Source organism: Leptonychotes weddellii, chromosome 9 (assembly GCF_054177405.1).
Source record: "Leptonychotes weddellii isolate Sample4059 chromosome 9, ASM5417740v2, whole genome shotgun sequence".
Lineage (NCBI taxonomy): Eukaryota > Metazoa > Chordata > Mammalia > Carnivora > Phocidae > Leptonychotes > Leptonychotes weddellii.
Window position 1 is genome coordinate 126,171,331 of NC_138377.1, and position 20,000 is coordinate 126,191,330.

The 20,000-nt window shown below is 62.2% G+C and overlaps 2 protein-coding genes across 10 annotated transcripts in view; one reads left to right on the top strand and one right to left on the bottom strand.

Moving 5' to 3' along the window:
* Positions 1 to 4,413: 4,413 nt before the first annotated feature.
* Positions 4,414 to 10,034, top strand: SH2D7 (SH2 domain containing 7). 4 transcript variants are annotated; one of them, XM_081831813.1, is made up of 5 exons: positions 4,414 to 5,140; positions 5,485 to 5,688; positions 6,867 to 7,553; positions 8,815 to 8,894; positions 9,262 to 10,034. In XM_081831813.1, exons 1-4 carry the CDS (start codon positions 4,661 to 4,663, stop codon positions 8,863 to 8,865), a joined length of 1,422 nt encoding a protein of 473 aa, XP_081687939.1. In that variant the 5' UTR covers positions 4,414 to 4,660; the 3' UTR covers positions 8,866 to 8,894; positions 9,262 to 10,034. The 4 variants fall into 4 exon arrangements, with proteins under 4 accessions (XP_081687939.1, XP_081687940.1, XP_081687942.1 ...); XM_081831814.1 differs by having other exon boundaries at positions 9,299 to 10,034; XM_081831816.1 differs by having other exon boundaries at positions 4,414 to 4,672; positions 4,975 to 5,140; positions 8,815 to 10,034.
* A 335-nt stretch (positions 10,035 to 10,369) lies between these two features.
* Positions 10,370 to 20,000, bottom strand: part of CIB2 (calcium and integrin binding family member 2) — a 17,235-nt gene continuing 7,604 nt past the window's right edge. For 2 of the 6 annotated variants that reach the window (XM_006750159.3, XM_031021432.2), the window contains 4 exons: positions 14,817 to 14,928; positions 13,143 to 13,290; positions 11,180 to 11,375; positions 10,370 to 11,014 (listed from right to left, as the gene is read on the bottom strand). In XM_006750159.3, the coding sequence (XP_006750222.1) occupies positions 10,993 to 11,014; positions 11,180 to 11,375; positions 13,143 to 13,290; positions 14,817 to 14,928 (478 nt within the window). In that variant the 3' untranslated portion in view covers positions 10,370 to 10,992. Of the gene's footprint in view, positions 11,015 to 11,179; positions 11,376 to 13,142; positions 13,291 to 14,787; positions 14,929 to 17,089; positions 17,175 to 17,526; positions 17,606 to 20,000 lie in introns of those variants that run through there. The other 4 variants (XM_031021430.2, XM_081831820.1, XM_081831821.1 and 1 more) reach the window with 4 other exon arrangements.

Below are 20,000 nucleotides of genomic sequence, written 5' to 3' on the forward strand. Positions count from 1 at the left end.
GTACACTGGAATAGGGCTCTCAAAATACTCGTGATGTAGGAATACGGTGTGTGTCTTTATCAGCTCCACCGAATTCTGGGTTGTTCTCCCGGATCTCTAGCAAAGACCCACCTCATCCCTCTGCAGGCGAGCAGCATCGTTTCTCCCCGGGCACCTGCCTGCTCCAGTCTGGCCTCCTGGGCCAGACCCCCCTCGACCCCTAACCCCTGACCCCACCCCTGTCTAAGTGATGGGAGCCACGCCCTCTTCGCCCTCCCCCTCGACACCATGTTCTATACATGGACTTACCAATCGTCTGTGTCCGTGATTCCCACAGCCCAGGGCACGGGACACACAGTAGGCACTCAATCCATCTGGAGTGGAAGGAGATTAATCAGCACAGAACTTCACCAAAATACAAGTGGCGTCCACGAGGACAAATAGAATTTAACCCCACTGCTTTGCTAATGGCAGCTGGGCTGAGGACCTTAGCCAGGGCCTGGTCTCCAGTCGTGGCGGAGGTTGGGGGTTGGGGGTTGGGGGATAGGGGCCAGGAAGTCCGAGGTCTCCTGCCCTATCCAGCCCCCCCAACCGGCTGCTAATAGGACCTTCCTCCCAGTGTCTCCAGCCACACAAGGTGTCCGCCCCAGAGTCAGGAAGGAGAGGTGACAATAGGGCTTCTGTGGGCTTGGCGGCCGGGGGGTTGGGGCGGGCACAGACTCAGGCAAATGAGCGGGGTGCACACAGATATAGAGGCGTGTGGGTGGTCTGCCCTCTGCTTCCATTTAGCGCTGGCCAGAATGGAGGGCAGCCTGCAGCAGCTCAACCTGCAGAGGGGGCCCGAGGAGGCGGGGGACAGCCAGGCCCTCGCCAAGCTGCGGGAGTTGGCCCTGACGTGGTTCATGCAGACACAGGCGCCCCTCATCCTGCAGGACGGAGCCCTGCCCCCCTGGTTTCACGGATTCATTACTCGCAAGTAAGGCTGCCCCGTCCATGTGCCCCGCGGGGGCCCTGGGGGCCGAGAGAATGGTCTGGGGACCCCGGCCGAAGACTGGCCCCTGCTGCCTCCCCGGGCTAGGCAGGGAGCAGACTGAGGGGCGCCTCGCTCTCTCGTGGCCGCTCCTGTGGGCAGGCTGGGCGAGCGCACCGGCCCCCACTCTGAGCGAAGGTCTAGAAGAGAGACGGGTGCAGGCGCAGGTGCTTTGGGACCTGCCCGAGAACCGGACGAACGACCGGAGGGCCATCACCTCTGTCGTCCAAACCGGACACTGTTCGTGGGGTGGGTGAGAGGGCTGCTTTGAGTGGGGTCGTCCCAGGCCAGCCGGACATGCGCTACCCCGTGATAGAGGCTGCGATGTGGGAGGCAGCGCTTGGATGGCGCTGGACCTGCGAGCGGCCAGAGCACGAGATGAGGGAGCAGGACACCCAGCCCGGCGCTCCCGGCTCGGCGCCGGCCGTGAACTGAGACTGGCCGCGCTCAGCTTATGGCTCTGCTGTCCCCGTCTTGAAACCCTGACTTTTTGAGTGAGGGGCTCCGCACTTCCACGTAGTACTGGGCTGTGCATGGAGCAGGCACTCAGTGAGTGCTTGGCGGTGCCAAACCGGAAGAGGGCTGGAATTTCCTCCATGTCTCCAAAATACGTGGCACCGTTCAGAAATATCCACAGCTGCCTCGGGCTGGAAGGGACACGTAGGGGAGCTGAGAGCCTGGGAGCTGCTCCTGTGCTCAGGCTCCAGACAAAGCAGCACCTCCTCCCGGTAGGAACTCTTGTGTGCCTGCACAACTGTACGGTGGTGGGCCTGAGGCGGGGACCTCCCCAAACCTACAACTCTCTGGCTGTAGGGACCCCCACCTATGACAGAGACGTTCAGGTGGAGAGTGGGTGGCCAGGGTCAGTGGCTGTTGTGTGTGCCGGTGAGCGGCCGTGGAGGGTGGTGCACGTGGAGCCTCGGGACTCCGACCCGGCCCAAGACCGAGTCCCGAGTGTGCGGACTGAGCGCACACGGACCAGTCGCAGCCGCAGGTCTGAGAGAGGCCCCCGTGGAGGGCTGCAGATCTGCGCGCTGGGTCTGGCACCCGAGGGCGCGGCCAGCAGGGGCTCTGAGGCGGGTCGGAGTCGGCCCGCTCCTGCTGCCACACGGGCAGGGGACCCCGCCGACTGTATGTCCTCTGCCCAGGCAGACGGAGCAGCTGCTTGAGGACAAAGCTCTCGGCTCCTTCCTCATCCGCCTCAGCGACCGGACCACCAGCTACATCCTGTCCTACAGGTAGGGGACGGAGCCGTAGCCCGCCTCGCAGATGAGACAGGCGCCCCCGCAGCCCGAACGGCCTGGCTTTCCCTGCGTGCTGGCTCCCCCACCCCGCCTCCATCCATCACATGCTCAGCACACGGTTCCTGAGCAGCCCCAGCCACGGGACGCAGCCCCAGCCTTCAGAGGAGCTGCAAGGGGCTGGGGACAGCAGGTTCCTGGGGAGGGAGTGCCTGCACAGGAGTGTGGGGCGACGTCTGTAGGCCGGGGAGGGCCACTTGGTCAGGGTCCTTCAAGCAGGCTGTGGACGGAGGACCTAAACACAGAGGCAGGACGTGTGAGGCCCGTGGGGACCCGTGAAATGGGGAGGCCACAGTACAGGACAGGGGGCAGGACGGCCAGGATGAAGCCGAGGTGGTGACATCAGGCCCGGGCTGGAGAGGAGGCTGGGTTGGGCAAGGCGGAGGAAGGGAGGAGCCCCCTTCCCGTCAGGAGGTGAGGCCAGGGCTCCCGGGAACCTCAGAGGACTCAGATCAGATTCAAAGTTACCTCCTGCTCAGACCACCCCAGTTCAAGTCCCGACCTTGAGCACGGGCTTCCGTGTGCTTCTGCCACTTCATCTGTAGGATGGGAACCTCGTAGTACCAACGTCGCAGGATTGCTGAATGGGTTGGATGCGTTTATACATTGAAAAGTGCTTGGCGGGGCGCCTGGGTGGCTCAGTCGGTTAAGCGTCTGCCTTCGGCTCAGGTCATGATCCCAGGGTCCTGGGATCGAGCCCCACGTCGGGCTCCCTGCTCACCGGGGAGCCTGCTTCTCCCTCTCCCTCTGCCTGCCTCTCTGCCTACTTGTGCTCTCTCTCTCTGTCAAATAAGTAAAATCTTTAAAAAAAAAAAAAAAAGAAAAGTGCTTGGCACAGTGGCTGGACCAAAAAACATCAGTCACTATTAAAATGGTCATTGTTATTCTATGTGCCAGGTACTCTGCTAAGCACTTTGAAATATGTGAGCTCAGCAGCTTCCAAATGTCTTTTTAGCATGAGGGCCCTTCTGTCCAAACACGGTCTTAGGTGGAATGCCAACGTACAAAATTGCTCAGAGGTACCTGGTGGGTAGATGGAGCCGTGGAGCACCATGGGGCCCAGACACAACCCACACGTGTGGTTACCTGCTTCACAGCCATTCCGTGCAGAAAGGCAGGTCTTTCCAGTAAGGGGCGTGGGAGCAGTCGGATATCCAGATGGAAAACAATGACCCCCACCTCACATCATACAGAAAAAATGAATTAATTCTAGAAGGATCATAGACACGAGTGAGAAGAGCAAAGCAGGACATTTCTGAAAGAAAACAGGAAAAATTTTCAAGGCTTCGAGAAAGACGAAGATTTCTTAAGACACAAACCTACTAACCATAAAAGAGAAGGTGGATACACTGGATTTCTTTAAAATTAAGACTTTCTGTTAATCAAAAGATACCAATGAGTGAATAAAAGGACAAACCAGAGTCTTGGGAGAAGTTATGTATTGTAATACGTGTATCTAACAAAGGGCTCCTGCCAGAATATACGAAGAGCTCCCGCAAATCACTAAGACAGAGACGACATGATCAATAAAGGGGAAAGACTCGAACAGCCACTTCATAAAAGGGTCTGACCAAAGGGCAACAATGTTTTGGTGTTCAGCAGCATTAGTAATCGGGGAAATACAAATGCAACCCGCAACGCGTGGCGAGAATGGGAAGACAGAGGATACCGAGGAGTTGGTCGGATGTGGGGACACCTGGAAGGCTCCTGCCTCACAACGATTTCAGAAAACGATTCGCCAGAATCCTCCGAGCTAAACAGGCAAACCCCGAGCCCCAGTGCTACTCCTGGTGCTCCCAACAGAGATGCGCACGGCCGGGCGCCGCAAACGCGCACCGGGATGTCCACGGCAGCTTTATTTCTAGCAGCCCAGATCTGGAAAGGACCTAAACGTCCAGCAACAAAGAGGGCGAATCGTGGATGTCTTCCTTCAGTGGATTCTACCCATCGGGGTCGGGAGCTCACCGTGCGCAGACACGAATCAGCGTCAAAGCTGCGCTGGGGGAAGCCAGACACGGAAACTGTGATTCCATCTCGTGACGTCCACAGCCACACGGGGGCAGGCGGGAGTCTCCGGCGCGGCAAACGCGCCCTGCTTCGCCTGGGGGTGGCTCCCCGGAGGGCGCCTCTGCGGGACCCGTCCCTGCGCACACGCACACTCGGGCCGCGGGCGCTTCGCTGCAGAAAGGTTGTTGGTCGGTCGAGGAGGACAGGACCCCGGGAGGGCAGGGGTTTACCCGCGGGCTGTGGGCGGGGCTGGAACTCCAGGCGTTTAGGGCGGGCCGAGGGGCGCCGAGTGAGTGCAGGGTTGGACCTCCTTTTGGTTTGAGATGTTGGTATTTTGTTCATCATGGACGTTTGGGTAATTGATTTTGATTTTCTAAAATACTGCCCTGCTGGTTATTTTCGTTGCCGAGTTTGTGGTGCCCCTCCGAATTTGGCGGCCGCTGGGTGCCTCCCTCGCCCCACTGGGGCAGGCCTAGGGACTTCCCTGGGGCTGGGGGCGGGTGACTTGAAAGCCACTCCCCGGCTCCCGACCCGCAGGAGGCTGGGCTGTGCCGGGCTGGGCTCGGGAGCTTCAGGCCCCGTAACAGAGGAACACCCGGGGCAGGGCTGCGCGGGCGGGCGCGCAGGACCGCCCACGGCCACACCGGCGTGTTGCAGGGGCAGTGACCGCTGTCGGCACTTTGTCATCAACCAGCAGCGGGACCGGCGCTACCTGGTCTCGGGAGACACCTGCAGCCACAGCACCCTGGCTGACCTCGTGCGTCATTACCAGGAGGTGCAGTTTGAGCCCTTTGGGGAGATCCTGTCTGCTGCCTGCCCTCGGGTAGGCACCCCTGTTCTCCCGTGTGCGGGGGTGGGGCAGGGGGCCGAGGCCGCTCCGGCACATGACCGCCATCCGGGCACTCTGTGCGGGGTCATGGTCCCTATTTGAAGAGGGGAGACTGAGGCAGCATGTGTCGGTTCTTCCCTGGGGTCGGGGACCTGGGGGGGCGTGTGTGGGCCCTTCCCTGGGGTCGGGGACCTGGCGGGGCGTGTGTGGGCCCTTCCCTGGGGTCGGGGACCTGGGGGGCGTGTGTGGGTCCCTGGCTGGCCATCACTGGCAGGCCATGGAGGCCAGAGTGGGGTGCATGACCACTCACCCGCTGTGCACCCACCCCCCGCCCCCAGCTGGAGGACAACGATCTATATGATGCCATCTCCCTGGGCCTCCAGCACACCAGTCTGGGCCTGGAAAATCCACCTGCCTCAGCATCGCTCCTGGTGGCCCCAGACAAGGCTACCAGCCCCTGGCCCTGCCTGAAGCCGCAGGTCCCCTTCCTTCACACCAAGAAGAGTCTGGATGCGAGTTCCTGCAGCTTCTCTGAGGAGGCGGTGAGCAGCATTCTGGGCCCCTCGGGTCGGGGCCGCGCCAGGCTGCGGGGTGGGAGCACCAGGCCCAAAAAGGTGCGGGCTCACCCACCCCAGGGCCTGCGTCTGGCCAGCTGGGTGTGCTCTAGCCCCTGCTGGGCCTTTCCAGCTGTGTGCCTCAGTTTACCATTCCTACGGTTCCTCTGAGGCTTGAATGAGAAAACGGGTAAGAAATGCCTGAAATTGCTCTAAACTATGGGGGGGGGGAGGTGGGGCCTGTGAGTTGATATTTTCCGTCCACGGCACCTCCTGGGAGGGGCTCAGATTTTCCTCCTATACAGTAGATCACAGCAGGCCAAGGCCTCTCCTCACGTTTAGAAACAACCTGAGGCCTTCCCCAGGGTCCACGGGGGGCCTCACCAAGGGCCCTGCTACCTCCCCTCTGCTCACTCTTCTCCAGCCTCACTGGCATCTTCCCAGAACACACCAACCTTGCTCCCACCCCAGGGCCTTTGCACTTGCTGTGTCTTTGCTGCAATGCTCTTCCTACCAGCTAGCGGCTTGTACTCCTTTCTCTGCTTGCGTGTCATCTCTCCAGAAGGGCCACCAAGGCTGCAGGAAAGACCCCTCCCCACCTGTCATTCTGTCTGTCCTGTTGCCCTGCTTTGCTCCTCTTCATGGTACCGATCACCACCGGACCATTCACCATCTTGGGACACACTATCGTGGGTCTGTAGGCACATGAACCCATGCAGCAGACTGGTCTGTTGCCCAGGTCCCAGGTTAGAAGGGAGACGTCCAGAGTTGGCCTTGCAGCCCATCGAGTCCTTGCCATGCAGGACAGTGTCTGGCACGCAGCTCATGCCCAGCAGATGTTTAGGGAATAATACAGAAATGACAGCCTCGGGGTGATGGCCTATTCTGAAGGGGGGCCGTGAGCGGGTGGGCTCGGGGGGCCCTGAGGGGCCAGTGGACCTCTCTGGAGGGAGGACAGAGCAGGATGAGCTTGGGTGGTGCCCGCTGGCCTCAAATGCCAAGGACAGACTAGACTCGGGGAGCGTGGGGCCTGGTGGGGACCCTCACATGCGACAGTGAGGTAAACGGAGCCACGACGGGGCCGCGGCGTGCCGAGAGCCTGTGTTTACCTGAGAGCATCTTAGCGATGGGGGGGCCTTCCGGAGGTTCTGCCTCTGTCTCCCCAGGTCCCCGTCAGGGTGCCTCCCCTCCCTGAGAGGAGTGCCTCCCCTCCGAACGAGTCCTTTGGAAGCTCCAGCAACAGCATCTACTCAGACCTGAGGAAGGTGAACCAGGCACGGCTGGGCCTGGGCGCAGAGGCATCCGGCAGGCCCGGGCCAGCCCCAGCTGACAGCCAGCCCAGCTCCCCAGGCAAGGAGCCGCAGAGGACACTCTCGGCTGGAGGCCAGAACAGGCCTGATGGCCCAGGGCCTGCCCTCTCTGGGGTGAGCCCCGAGCAGGGTCCTACGGTGCCTCCCATGCCCTGGGGCCACCTCCTGCCCCCTGCTTCTGAGGCCCTGGGATCCTCGGCTGCCCCCTGGAGCCAGGAGTCTCTGAAGCTGAGCCACAGGGCTCAGCCCTGCTCCCAGGGCAGCTCTGCAGACACTTTTGAGTTCCTGCAGACAGCAGGTCCCCCATCAGAGCCCAGGGACGTGCCAGACCAAGAAGACAGTGCCTATGCGCAGGTCCCAGTGTGCCGGGGGGGCCCAGCCAGGCCCTCGGGTCCTGGGACCAGTCCTCCATCTAGCAAGCCGCCAGGACCCACAGACTACAGCTATGAGAGGCTCTCAGGGGCCCCGGAGCTCCCCGAGCCCAGGAACACCTATGAACAAACCCCAGCTGCCAGGAGCAAGGAGACTGGACGGACACACAAGGTGGGCTCCACAGTGGGCGGGGGTGGCCGCTGGTAGGAGGGATCAGTGGCCCTCATGCACAAGCAGGCCAGGTCACTGCTGCTGTCCCGAGGGGCCCAGAATTTTCCAGAAGTAACATATGCTTGGAGGTGGTGGGAGAGGCTGTTGCTCAGCTTGGATGTAAGGTGGGGGCTTCTAGGCCCTTCTGAGGCCTTTCTCTGCAGACCAGGTTTTCCTGCCCTCTCCTGGCCACTGTGAGAGGTGGACAAGGGACCCTGGCTCCAGGCCGGACTTGCCCTGGCCCTTGTCATGGCGCAGCCACCCCCCAGTTTCCCTGGCAACAACTCTCCCCAAGAGTATGTCCCAAATACTGCGATTACTCCTCATTTATCTGAAATTCAGATTTCACTGGGCATCCCGTATTCTCATTTAGCAACTGACCAGGACCTCCCTTTCTTCATCTCTAAGAGTCTGCCCAAAGGGCAACACTAGACATGCTCCCATGCTCAGGACACCGCCCAGAGACACTGAACAGAGCTGCCATTTCGGGGGGTCTCTGATAGGAGGGAGGACAGGAGAAGTGGAGGTCAGGAGGGCGGAGGGAGGTGGTCAGGGGCTCCCACGGGGCCCAGGCACCCTCAGCCCCAGCACACTCTGCCTGTACCCTGAGCCAGTGAGCAGGGAGGGTCCGTTCTCCATGGGGATGGCCTCGGATCTCGGCACATGCAGACCCTCTCGAGGTCTGGGCAGTGAAACCCAAGTTCCCAGCTGAAAGGCCTTCCCGCACATCCCGGGATGGGGCGTTTACCCGGTGTGGTGCAGCCACTGAGGTCCTGACTCTCCTGGGACCAGAGGCCCCGCCCGAAGGCAGGCCCTTGCAGAACCCCGAAGCCATATGCCCCGGCTGCAAAGCCCCACATCCTCTCTGGTCCGACACCGCCAGGGACCAGCCCACTCCCACCCGCCTAGGGCCCTGCTGCACCAGAGAGCTCTGGGAGTTAGGGGACCCTGGGGCCCTCCAGTGAGGGAAGGAGGGGCTGGGGCTTGCTTCTCTACCCCTTTGGCCTCCTCCCGTTAGCCTTCTCAAAAGAGTCAGGTCCTTCATTCAGAACGGGGTCGGGGGGGGGGGCCTGGACATGGAACTTCTGGCACCGTGAGGCTCGTGAACAACCAGCAATATTCCAAGCTGGCCTTTCCTGGGCATGGGCCCCAGCCTCCAACCAATGCTGGGCCTCTCTCTGTCCAGAGCCTCCAGGCTCCAGTATGTCCTCCCTCTTTGCAGCCTGACAAGTTCCGGAGGATCTTCTTCACTGACAAGAAGCACAAGTCCTGAGCACCGGGCTTCCTCCCAGCAGCTCACCGGTGGGCTTCCTGGGACCCGGCTGTGCCCCTCATGAAGGCACCCCTGCTTCCCCAGTGCCCCTCACTCTCCCCCGGGGGGGTGGGGGTCAGGGCTGGAGGGGCGGGGGACTGACCACAGGCAGGGTCAGCACCCCCATCCCCAAGACGAACTTCTGAGGCCTGGGCTCCCTGGTCACCTACGGAGCACATGGCTGACGCTGGGCTAGGGCGGGCTGAGACCTGAGCCATCTCCCGACTGGGCGGCCCTCCCAGCCGCGGGGGGCAGAGGCCTCTGAGGCAAGAGTTCCTGCCCGGAGGCGCTGGGCTCCCAGGAGCAGGCCCCTTGGCCCTTCTCTGCCCCCTGCCTTATCACAGCCTTGCCACGCAGGCTGGCCAGGCCCTCATCCAGCCCCTCTGCGCTGCAGACGGGGAGACCAAGGCCCACAGAGGAGCGAGCCGCCTGAGGTCACGGTCAGCGCCTGAGCACACACCCCAAGCCTGGCTGCCTGGGGTCCGCCTGGGACGCACTCCTGTTTGTTTCTGGGGCCAGCCGGTGGGCACGGACTGCCCATCGCTGTATGACCAGGTCACTCTCCCCTGCCCTCTGCCTCCGCCAGTCTTGGCCCCGAGGGGCGGCTCTCAGACCGCTCCCATGAGGCCCACACAGCAGCTCTGGACACGGGCACTCACGTGTCCGCTCTCCCTGGATTCCCGTCCCCCAGGGTCCTTCCTGCTTTGTCCCACTTCCCCTCTTCCCTGCACGTCCCCACCTGTGGATGGGGGAGCAGCTGGTGTGCGGCTCCCGCCTGGGCCTCCAGTCACTGGAGGTGGAAAACAGACTGACCGTCCCCAGAGAGAGCGCCGTGGCCCCCACCCCTCCTGCCCATGTCCCCTGGCCCGGCTCACACCTGTGGGGGCATCTCCCCTGGCAGCCTCCCCCCTGAAGAGCGGGGGAGAGCGCCCGCCTCCCAGGGGCCTCGTAGGACTGAGAACAGGGCAAGCAGCCCTGTGTCTGACTCGGGCCTAGGGCTCCGTAGATTCTCACCACAATCACCACTGTCATGAGGGAAACGGGCATGGTTCTCACCTAACGTCCCCTGTGGGGCTCACCTGGAGATTCGGGGTGCCAATGTGTCTCCCTCTTAAAAGCATAAGCATCGAGGGGCGCCTGGGTGGCTCAGTCGGTTAAGCGACTGCCTTCGGCTCAGGTCATGATCCCGGAGTCCCGGGATCGAGTCCCGCATCGGGCTCCCTGCTCGGCAGGGAGTCTGCTTCTCCCTCGGACCCTCCTCCCTCTCATGCTCTCTGTCTCTCATTCTCTCTCTCAAATAAATAAATTAATAAATAAATAAATAAGCATCGAAATAAACGTTAGTGCCCAAAACAGGAAGGCGACGCTTGACCCAGAAGTGACCCAGAGGTGACCCACTAGTGATGGGATTTCAAGGAGCAAGAGCAAGGGACCATTGAGCACGTCCTAATGTCGGCAGACAGAGCACGGGGACGTCCAAGTGCTTTACTACCGGGAATTCACAAATGTGTGGACAGCACGCACCAGTGAGAATTCCACATCTTGGGGGGCAGGGGGTGTGGTGCCCAGGCCTCAGAGCCAGGGACAGGGACAGAGCCCTTGGCCCACTGTCCACACAGCTTCACATTGGGGGGTCGGGGGCGAAGGGGACCAGGCGGGGCTGGGGGGCAGCCCAGCTGTGGGTTTTGGAGAAAGACTGCATAGCTTGTGAAACCTTGTCCTCTATCCCTTTTTGCTTTGCCCTGGGCCATCAGGACGCCTGCCCAGCACTTGGGACACGTCCGTATCCCCTGCCCCGTGAGGTCTCTGCCTTCCCCTCCCAGTGGGGCTGTTTCTGACAGGGAGAGGACTGCGGTCTGGGGGGCTCGGCGGCACAGATGGAGGGCCTGTGGCGGGGCCTGGGAAGGGCCCTGCTCCCCACACCCGCCTTCCCTGGTTAAGGATTTTTTGCTGAAAGGGCCAAGAAAATGTTGGTGGGTCTAACCCCAGAGGCCGCAGCCTCTTTTCTGGACAGCTCAGAGGTCACACTCGTGTAGACAGCAGACCCAGATGGTTGGCCTCAGGGCCCCTACGCCTTCGGCAGTGTCCTCATATCCGGATGTGGAAGGTGCTGGAAAGAGAAGAAGGGCCCCTCAGCAGAAAGCCCACTGGCCCCCGGCCCAGGGCACAGTCCCCTAGGAGGACGCGGAGGACACAGCTGACCTCCTCTGGGGGGGAGGGCGGGCGGTGGGCCCAGCTGTCCCCGGGGACCCCAGCCCCAGCCACGGGGCTGCACCTGAGGAAGTCGGGGGCCTTGGCAATCATGTCCTCAAAGTCCGCGAAGCCCAGTTTGCCGTCGCCATCCAGGTCGGCCTCCTCGATGACCTTTTCACACACGAGCACCACCTCGTCCTCGTCCAGCTCCGACTTGGTGAGCCGTGCCAGCGTGCGCTCCAGGTCCTCCTTACAGATGAAGTTGTCCGTGTTGAAGTCTGCGGGCGGGGACAGGGGGTGCTCAGGCCAGGGCTCCCTCCGACATCCCGCCCCCGGTGCCCCGGCCCAGGATGAACAGCACATCCGACGAGCCAACACTCACCCCCGTAAGACCCCATGGTGGTCACAGGTCCAAACCTGGCCCTCCTGGCCACAGCCCGCGGTGGGCCCTATGTTCCCTCTGGAGTGGAGGAAACAGGCCCAGGGGGCCAAGCCACTGAATCAAGGTCAGAGGGCGGCTCGGAGGCGGAGCCAGGACGCTGACCAGGCCTGTTTGCCACTAAGCGCTCACCCCCCACGGCCACGTTCTCTCAACTGCACTCGCAGCCCCTGCGCCAGGCGCGGCGGTGGTCAGGAGACTCGGAAGCCCCGCAAAGGAGGCCCAGGCCGGTCTCCGTGCACAGAGCAGCTGCGTGCCCTGGTCCCACTTGGCAGGAGGCACCACACTGCCCAAAGCACGGCCACACGGCTCGCGGCGGTGACGCGACACGCTGCCCACCGCTTGCAGCTCAGCTCCCAGATCTCTGTCCCTCCCACCCGTCGGGCCAGCAAACGCCCATTCGTCCTCCGAGTTTCAGATCAAACACCACCTTCGGGGGGCTTTCAGACCCCCGCCCCCCACCGCCGAGCCCCCACGGCGGGCCACACCCCGACACGCGCGGGAGTGACGGAGAGCGTGGCGGCCGGCCGAACGGCAGCAGTCTGCCTCGCGGCAGCGCCTACACAAGCCGAGCAGTAGGTCCAGTTCATACACGGATGAAGAAACAGGGTCCTGCAGAGGCACATGACCCGAAGGGACACCCCCGGTCGGGGCTGGACCCCAGAGCCAGCCCCTTGGCAGGCACCCGCAGGCACTGGCCCGGGGGGGATCGACCTCCACCCCCGCAGGGGCGCCAGGACGCTTTGTGATGTGCAGGCTGACTGGCCGGCTGGATTCCTGGGCCCCTCGGATGGGAAGGAGCTGAGGCCCAGGAAGGGGGTGACCCTTGCTGCGAGTCAGGCCGCGACTCTCCCCAGCACCAAACCCCGTGTCCCAGTCGCCTTTCCCGCTGTTCCCCAGCTGGGGCAGCAGGGAGCCTGGGTGCCCCCATACCTGTCCCCGCCTGCCCCCACGCCCCTCGCTGCAGACGACAGCCTGCCCCGCGCGATGCCCCACGCGCGATGCCAGGGGTCCGAGGCTGGAGGGTGATGGGTGCAGTGGGGCACAGCTCGTGGACGGTGGGCCCGCTGCCACCACCCCTGATGCTCACGCACAAGGGGGTGCCGCGTGCGCCCAGACCAGGCCTCCGAAAGGGGCATGGCCGCTACAGAGTGAAACAGCCGGAGAGGCCCGCGGCCACCGGCTGGTCAGAGGTGCTGGGACAAGCAGGTCTGCGTGGCTTTTCTGCTAGCACCAGCCCGGCTCTCCCCATGGGAGGGCAGGCCAGCCGCGGGAAGTTGTCTCCTCTGGGGCCGGCGTGACCGTGGCCCTGGGAGCCCTGCTGCCTGGCCCAGGCGCCCTCTCCAGCCCCCGGCCTCTGGCTCACGCGTCCAGACCTGGAACTGCCCTGCCCCCCCGGAGCCCGGGGCACCCGGTCCAAGCTCCTCGGCTGGCTCCTCGCAGCCTGACCTGCAACCTCCCTGGGCGCACAGCGCTGGTGACTCACCCCGGGGAAGCCTGGCACCTCCTTGCTGCTCTCTCCACGGGGCACGCCCACCCCCACTGTGGTGTCCACAGACCCCCCCCCCACTCCCAGGACCCCCACAGGTGCCTTCCAGGCCCCTACCATAGATCTTGAAGGCATAGTTTGCCTTGAGCTCCCGGGGAGCCGACTCGCACAGCACGGAGAACATGTCCACGAAGTCGTTGAAGGTGAGGTTCCCCTGGCCGTCCTCAGAAAAAGCCTCCACGATCCTTTCCTTGAAGGGGTTCTCCTGCAGGAAACAGCCACAGCGGTGGTGTGGGTGCAGGGTGACCAAGAGCACGGGACAGAGGCCTCGGACGAGTGAGCTAAGCCATCTGAGCCCCCACGGCCGCCCGTGCAGCGGGAATGAGAGCTGGGCCTGCCTGGCTGGGGGTGGGGGCGGGGGTGGGGGAGGGGACGGCTGGGGGGCGCGAGGCCGGGCGTGGGGCTCCCCGGTTACGAGCAGAGCTGGCGGGGCCAAGGAGCACTCACCACAGGCACTGCCCCGTCTCAGGCAGGGCGCCACCCCGCTGCCCAGAGGGACGCACGGGCAGCCCTGGGCTAAGCCGGGTCAGGCCAGGGTCGGGGGAGGCAGAAGTGGGGCCCCCAAGGCTTGGAGAAAGGGGCCGGGACAAGCAGCAAGACTCGGAGGGCCAGTCAGAGCCCAGGCCATCATCAGCCCGCTCGGGGCCTCCTGCTCCGGGAGCTGCACCCCCAACTCCGTCCTCTCGTCCCACGTCTCTCAGGGCTCACTCTTCCTAGAGACCCCACCCCAACTGGACTTGGCCACCCCCACTCCGTGCCGAGCCAGGAAGGCTCAGAAACCACCAGCGTGGCGACTGCCAGAGGGCCCCATGCCCCTGCATCGACCTCCAGGCCACAGCTCAGGCCCTTCTCTAGGCTGGCGGGCACGTGCCAGGGCCAAGCCTGGGCCTCACTGTCCCTGGGGGTGGAGGTCAAGCCGGGACATGGGCCCGAAAGGACGCCACGTGGTGCCCTGACCCTGAGTCACACATCCAAGGCCTGGCGAAAGGCTCCTGGCCAAGTCCCACAGCGGGATGTGGTTGTGCCCCGAACGCCGGTCTTCCTTACCCCTGGCGGGCACTGGATGCATTGTGGGCAAGGAACTCATTAAGGGAAACTTTCCTGTCGAACATACATGTGCTGTGAGGTCCAGCAGCATCAGCTGGAAAACAATCTCGGCCCCCTCCACCCAGACCTGCTGACCCCGAGCGGCATTCTGACAAGATCGGCAGGTCTGAGAAGGGTTGGTGGGGATGGCCTGAGGTGACAGGCAAAAGCCAGACAAGGCGGAGACAGAGAATCATCTGAAAAGGCAGACACAAGCGGGCGCCTGGGGGGCTCGGTCGGTTCAGTGTGGGACTCTTGGACTTGGCTCGGGTCATGATCTCAGGGTCGTGGGATCGAGCCCCACGCCGGGCTCCATGCTCAGCATCTGCTTGTCCCTCTCCCTCTGCGCCTCCCCCTTACTCGCTCTCTCCCTCTCAAGTAAATAAATAAAATCTTAAAAAAAAAAGCAGACAAGTTCCGCCACGCAGAGCCGACTGGCCATTCCACAAAGGGGCGAGTGGGCGAGCACAGCTCCTCAGGCAGCCCCCGTGGCGCAGCTCACATGTTCAGAGAGCGCAGGGGAGCGAGCAGGCACAGACAGGTTCAGTGAGCCTCCGAGGGTGGAGCCGGCCTCAACCCGGGTCTGGGGGCGTCTGCTGCCAGCCCCCCAGTCCACCTGCCCGGCAGCAGCGGCCTCTCTCGTACCCGGAGCTCCGGCATCTGGATGATGAGGCTCATGGGCACGTGGACGATGGGACTCTTCCTGTAGTCCATGGGGACGAGGTTGGGGGCCAGCTCGTAGAATCGTGCGTGGAGCCTGCGAGGGAGGCAGAGGGGAAGGGCTGGAGGGGGTGCGGCCCCGGAGCCCCCAGCTGCCGATGCTGCCCCACCTGCACCCCGGCCTCCTACACAGCACCCCCCCAACGGGCCCTTGCTCTGCCCACAGGGTGTGGGACCTGTGAGGGAGGCTGCTTCTGCCCGGACCCCCGTGCCGATAAGCAGGTCGTGTCCTGGCCCTTCGCACCACCCCCACCAGGCCGGCCCCCACCCGCAGGGGTCTGCAACCAGACCTTTTGTGTCCCCCTTTGGGCTCCTGTAAGGGCCTTCTATGTGCTAGGCATGTCACCTCATTTAATGCTCCCCATGGGGGCGCAGATACACAGCTCAGCAAACCGGGGCCTGAGGAGGCTAGGAGCCATTTGTCTAGGACCACCCAACTACAGCCATCGGGGTCCGTGGCGGGAGCGAAGGCCTGGAGTCCAGAGCAGGAGCTCTTCACCACTCCGCCCAGGCCTAAGGCTGCCGAAGCCCGGGCCGTCCGCTGCCCCGTCCCCCCGCCCCCACTCACACCCACAGGAAGCCCCTGTGAACGGCCCCCGGACCCTGGGCCCGGTCCCCAGCCCCTCCCACCTCTCTGGGCGCCCAGCCGTCCCGGCTATCCAGGCCTCTCTGCCCGCGTCCCTGGGACCACACCCCTAACAGCCCAGACAAGAGCGCCAACTCCCAGCCCCAGACAAGTTCAACTTAGGAGGGGCACGGAGCAGGGGCTGAGGCGGGCTCTCGGCCCAAGGTGAGGCCCCAGGTGAGGCCCAGGACTGTCGGGGCGGCATCAAAGTGGACCCAGCGCTCCGGGCCCCACCTGCCCTGCTCCCCCAAAGCCTGGTCTTCTTGCAAGTGGCTGACCCCGTGGCAGGCCCGTCAACACAGCCACCCAGCCCTCTCCAGCGGAGCGGGGAGGTACGTGCCTGGCTCACACACGTGACAACAGCCCCGTCTACTGAGTGCTCACTGTGGGCCCCGCTCTGGGTCAGTCCCCCGTGTGGGCGACTCGGTGTCACCCCCACACCGCCCGAGACGCAGGCGTCACCCTCTCCACTGTTTCAGGGGAGGAAACTGAGGCTCCGAGGGTTAAGTGCCTGCCCCAGCACACCAGCCAGTGAGTGGTGGGGCTGGGACTCGAACCCAAGACTCTCCGGGTTCCAACCATTTGGCTCCTCCCAGCCCATGGACAGCTGGCCCAGAGCAAAGTGCCAAAGTGCCGCGAGCACGCCGTCGGCCACAGATTCCCGTAAACGTCCTGAAATCACAAGAAAGCTCCGTGGCTTAGAAACACAGAGCTGGAGGGGAAACAAGCGGAAGCCCGTGGCCTGGGTGGGAGCGGGTGAACAGAGCGCGGGGTGACGGGACCACGCCGGACTCCCCACCAGGGGGCAGTCAAGGGCGTCCTTTGCTCTTGCTTTACATGGAACCAGAACCGGGCTTCCAAATCACAGTTCATGCAACTGGTGTTGTGTACTTGACGGGTGTGTTCAACCTCCAACTGTTACACTGCGCCCCCCACCCCGACCTGATGCTGCGTGCTCCTGGGCATCGCCCGAGCCCTCCAAGGTGCCGTGGGGTCGAGTCAGGCGGCGGCTGAGCCTGCACCTCGCTCACTGGTGGGCTGACCCACGGGCGAGTCAACTTCCCTTCCCCCCTACTGTCCTCACGTGTGGGGGTCCAAGAGGGTGGTGCTACGAAAGCGAGCCGGCCCTCAGCTGCCTGCCTGTCAGGGGCACCCGCCAGGGGGGCTGGGGAGAGGGGCGCAGGGCTGGCAGGTTGGCGCGTCCCCGGGGTGGGGAGGCCAACTTCTGCCCTGACTCTAGGACCAACTGACATGACCATTTTTTTTTTCTTTTTAGGAAAACTCGAAGAGAATTTGGAAGTCTGAATCGCTGTGGGAGAAACTCCAAACGAGGAACTGCGCCCCTGCTACCCCCTCCCGGCGCAGGGCCCCGCTGAGTTCACGGAGGCCGTCAGTCCCGCCCTCAGGCCTGGGACAGGGCTGACCCCAGTGCACGGGGCAGACAGGTAAGGGCCTGCCCTCTTGTTTCAGAAAGTCAGCAAGAACCCTGCCAGCTGAACCCAACGGGCAGCATCCAAAACGGACCGACGGCACCTACACACGCAGGTGCCAGAAGCTCATACAACGTGAGTACCTCAGGTCCAACAGTACCGAAGACGAACGCATTCAGACCACGCCGGATTTCCACCAGGAACACGAGGATGTTCGGGAATCTGTGACTAACGTCATATCAGTAGGTAAAAAAAATATTTTTATTAACTCGGTAGCTGCATTTATGACTGGATGGTTGTACGAACACAGGAAAAACCCCCCAAAAGCATGCACGCCATGGTGCCCAAAGGATGGCGCCCGCAGGTGGGGGCAGACAGGAGTGAGGAGAGGGGCTGGCTGCCACTTCCTCCTTCACCCACTGCCCGACTGCTTGCATTTTTGGAGTATTTATTAACAGAAATAAGCATTTTTAAAGTATTAATTTTTATCAGTCATAAAGCTTAAAATCTTTAGTAGAACGGAAACAAAAGGCTGCTGTATCCCACACCAACACCCAGCACCACACTTAAACGGACCTACCAGAGACCCCAGAAACGCGGGATGCCCGGGAGTGCCGGTCACCGTGGCCAGCGAGGGAAACAGGCGGCGTAGGGAAATGCTGGAAAGGAGGGGGCAAACTGTTTGCCAAAACTAAGCTTAGGCAGTTTAAAAACCATCTGAATGAGAAAGGGCTCAGCAGCCCTTCTGCACCAGATAGTTTTCTATGTGCCAGCATCCGCCACCAAGACGCCCCAGAACAACAAAGTATGAAATAAACTCCAAGTGTGTAAACGGACAGGAAGCGTTCGGGGGTGGGGTAAGTGCCACTATTTTCCTGATTGGAATCCCACAGGGGTGACAAGCACGGCTTCACTTTTGTGCCCAATGAACGCAACCTTCACTGCAACCTGCAACAGGTTCATTTGAGAACTTGCCGACCTGACTCAGAAGTCCTCGTGGCACAATAAAGGCAGGAGAGTGGGGACAGCCCTGAAGCCAGAGCCTCTGGGGTGTCTGCCCCTCGGGCTGGGAACAGCTGGGAGGAACAGGAGGTCACCTTGGGGCGCAGACAGGCGCACGTGTGAAGGAGGGTGGTCCGTGACAGAGCACTGGAAATCACCGGGAGGAACGGATTCTTCTGGAAGTCGCGCACTGGTTGGCGGTCCACATTTGGGCCTAGCTTGCGCGTAACAATGATTAAATTAAATCAGTAATCCAAACTGTAGTTGCCAAAATGTACAAATTAAAACACTGCAAGAAGAAGCTGGATCCGCCCAAGGCAACGAGCCGCTGGAGCAGTTCCCACAGGACCTGGGAGCGACCCCACCGACGGGGGCTCCATTATTTACAGCACGTGTGGCCCGACTGGGACTGTCAGTGCACAATCGGGGGACAGAGGACAATGATACAACAGCCAGTGTGATGGGGCGGCTGGCAGTGCAGACGCGGGCGTGGGGGGCGTCAGCAGTAAAAATCAAAAGCCTTAAATATGTCTATCCCTTTGATCCAGAAACCTGTTGGAAATGCATCCCAAAGAAATGATCCCAGGGGCGCCTGGGTGGCTCAGTCGTTAAGCGTCTGCCTTCGGCTCAGGTCATAATCCCAGGGTCCTGAGATCGAGCCCCACATCAAGCCCCGCATCGGGCTCCCTGCTTGGCGGGAAGCCTGCTTCTCCCTCTCCCACTCCCCCTGCTTGTGTTCCCTCTCTCGCTGTATCTCTCTCTGTCTATAAATAAATAAAATCTTAAAAAAAAAAAGAAAGAAATGGTCCCAGAGCTGTGGGTTCCACTCGCTGCAGCACTAACTCTAAGGGTGGCGTGAACACCTGCGTGTCCAACTACATGAACTAAGGATGTGGCGAAATCATTCTTCTCACCTGTTATTACAGTTTGCCTAAGGAAGAGCAATTTTAAGCAAAATATAAAGCAACACATTACGAATTTTTGATAAACACCCACGAAGGAACAATACTGGTCTGACAGACGGCACAAGGTTCTATCCACAGAAAGGGTCATGGTTATGATCTCCGAGGGGCTGCATTACAGCTCGTGTTTTCTCTTCTCTTGACTGGCTCTGTTTTCGAACTTTCCTGTGCCGTCATGTGTCACAGAACATAGAACATCTAAGTAACTAAGGCAGACCACACAGAGTCTGTCCAAGGCGGAGAAGCCACGGCACAATAAAGTCACGTGCAGGCGAGCACCCTGGGGCACCCCGTACTGGGGAGACAGGCTCACTGGGGCAGAGGGGAGTCAGAGCACATCCTCACACCTGTAGGAAGAGAGCCGGGGGCAGCGCTGCCCGCTCAGGCTCAGTGTGGGGGTGGGAGAGCTGTGCCCTGGGTCCACTGGGGGCGGGGGCCAGGGCGGGACCTGCCCAGAGGTTTTCTATGAGCCATGGCTGCCAGAGGGCTGGGCCCCAGGCTGCAAAGAACCACTGCTCCTCAGGTTACCTCGCCGCCATCTGGTCAGTACTTGGGGTGCAGCTCAGCAGGTGTGGTGGGCCCAGGGGGAGCGGCACTGGAAGGTCCTTGGGAGGGGCCCTGGCTCTGGGGCCTAGCTCTGCTGCTGACCTGCTGTGCGCACTGCTGAGCTGGTCCCTGCTCCTTGCCCTCTCTGGGCTCTGGCCTCAGGTGCCCTGCCTGGCCCTGAGATTTGACCAGTGGAGAGGGCCCCCCTGGCAAGGGTGGGTGGGCCCTGGTACGTCCCGCTGGCCCTTGCTGGGGCCCAGACAGAAGGCTGGACAAAAGTGAAGGGGTCAAAACCGGAACAGAGCTATCGTGCTTTCTCCAGAGACATTAATCCCATGCACTGCCTGGTCTCACCACCCTTCCTGAGGGCACACGGGTGGGCCACAAGGCCACAGGCAGCCCTGCGTTGTGCTGACCACCACAGTCGCCCTGGCCCTCCCAGCCACAGGGGCCCCGGGGGGGGGGGGGCGACCGCTCCAGGGAGCACTGCCATCTCCACAGTGCCCCCCAGCAGACCCCAGAGCTCCTGGCATAGAGGTCTTCT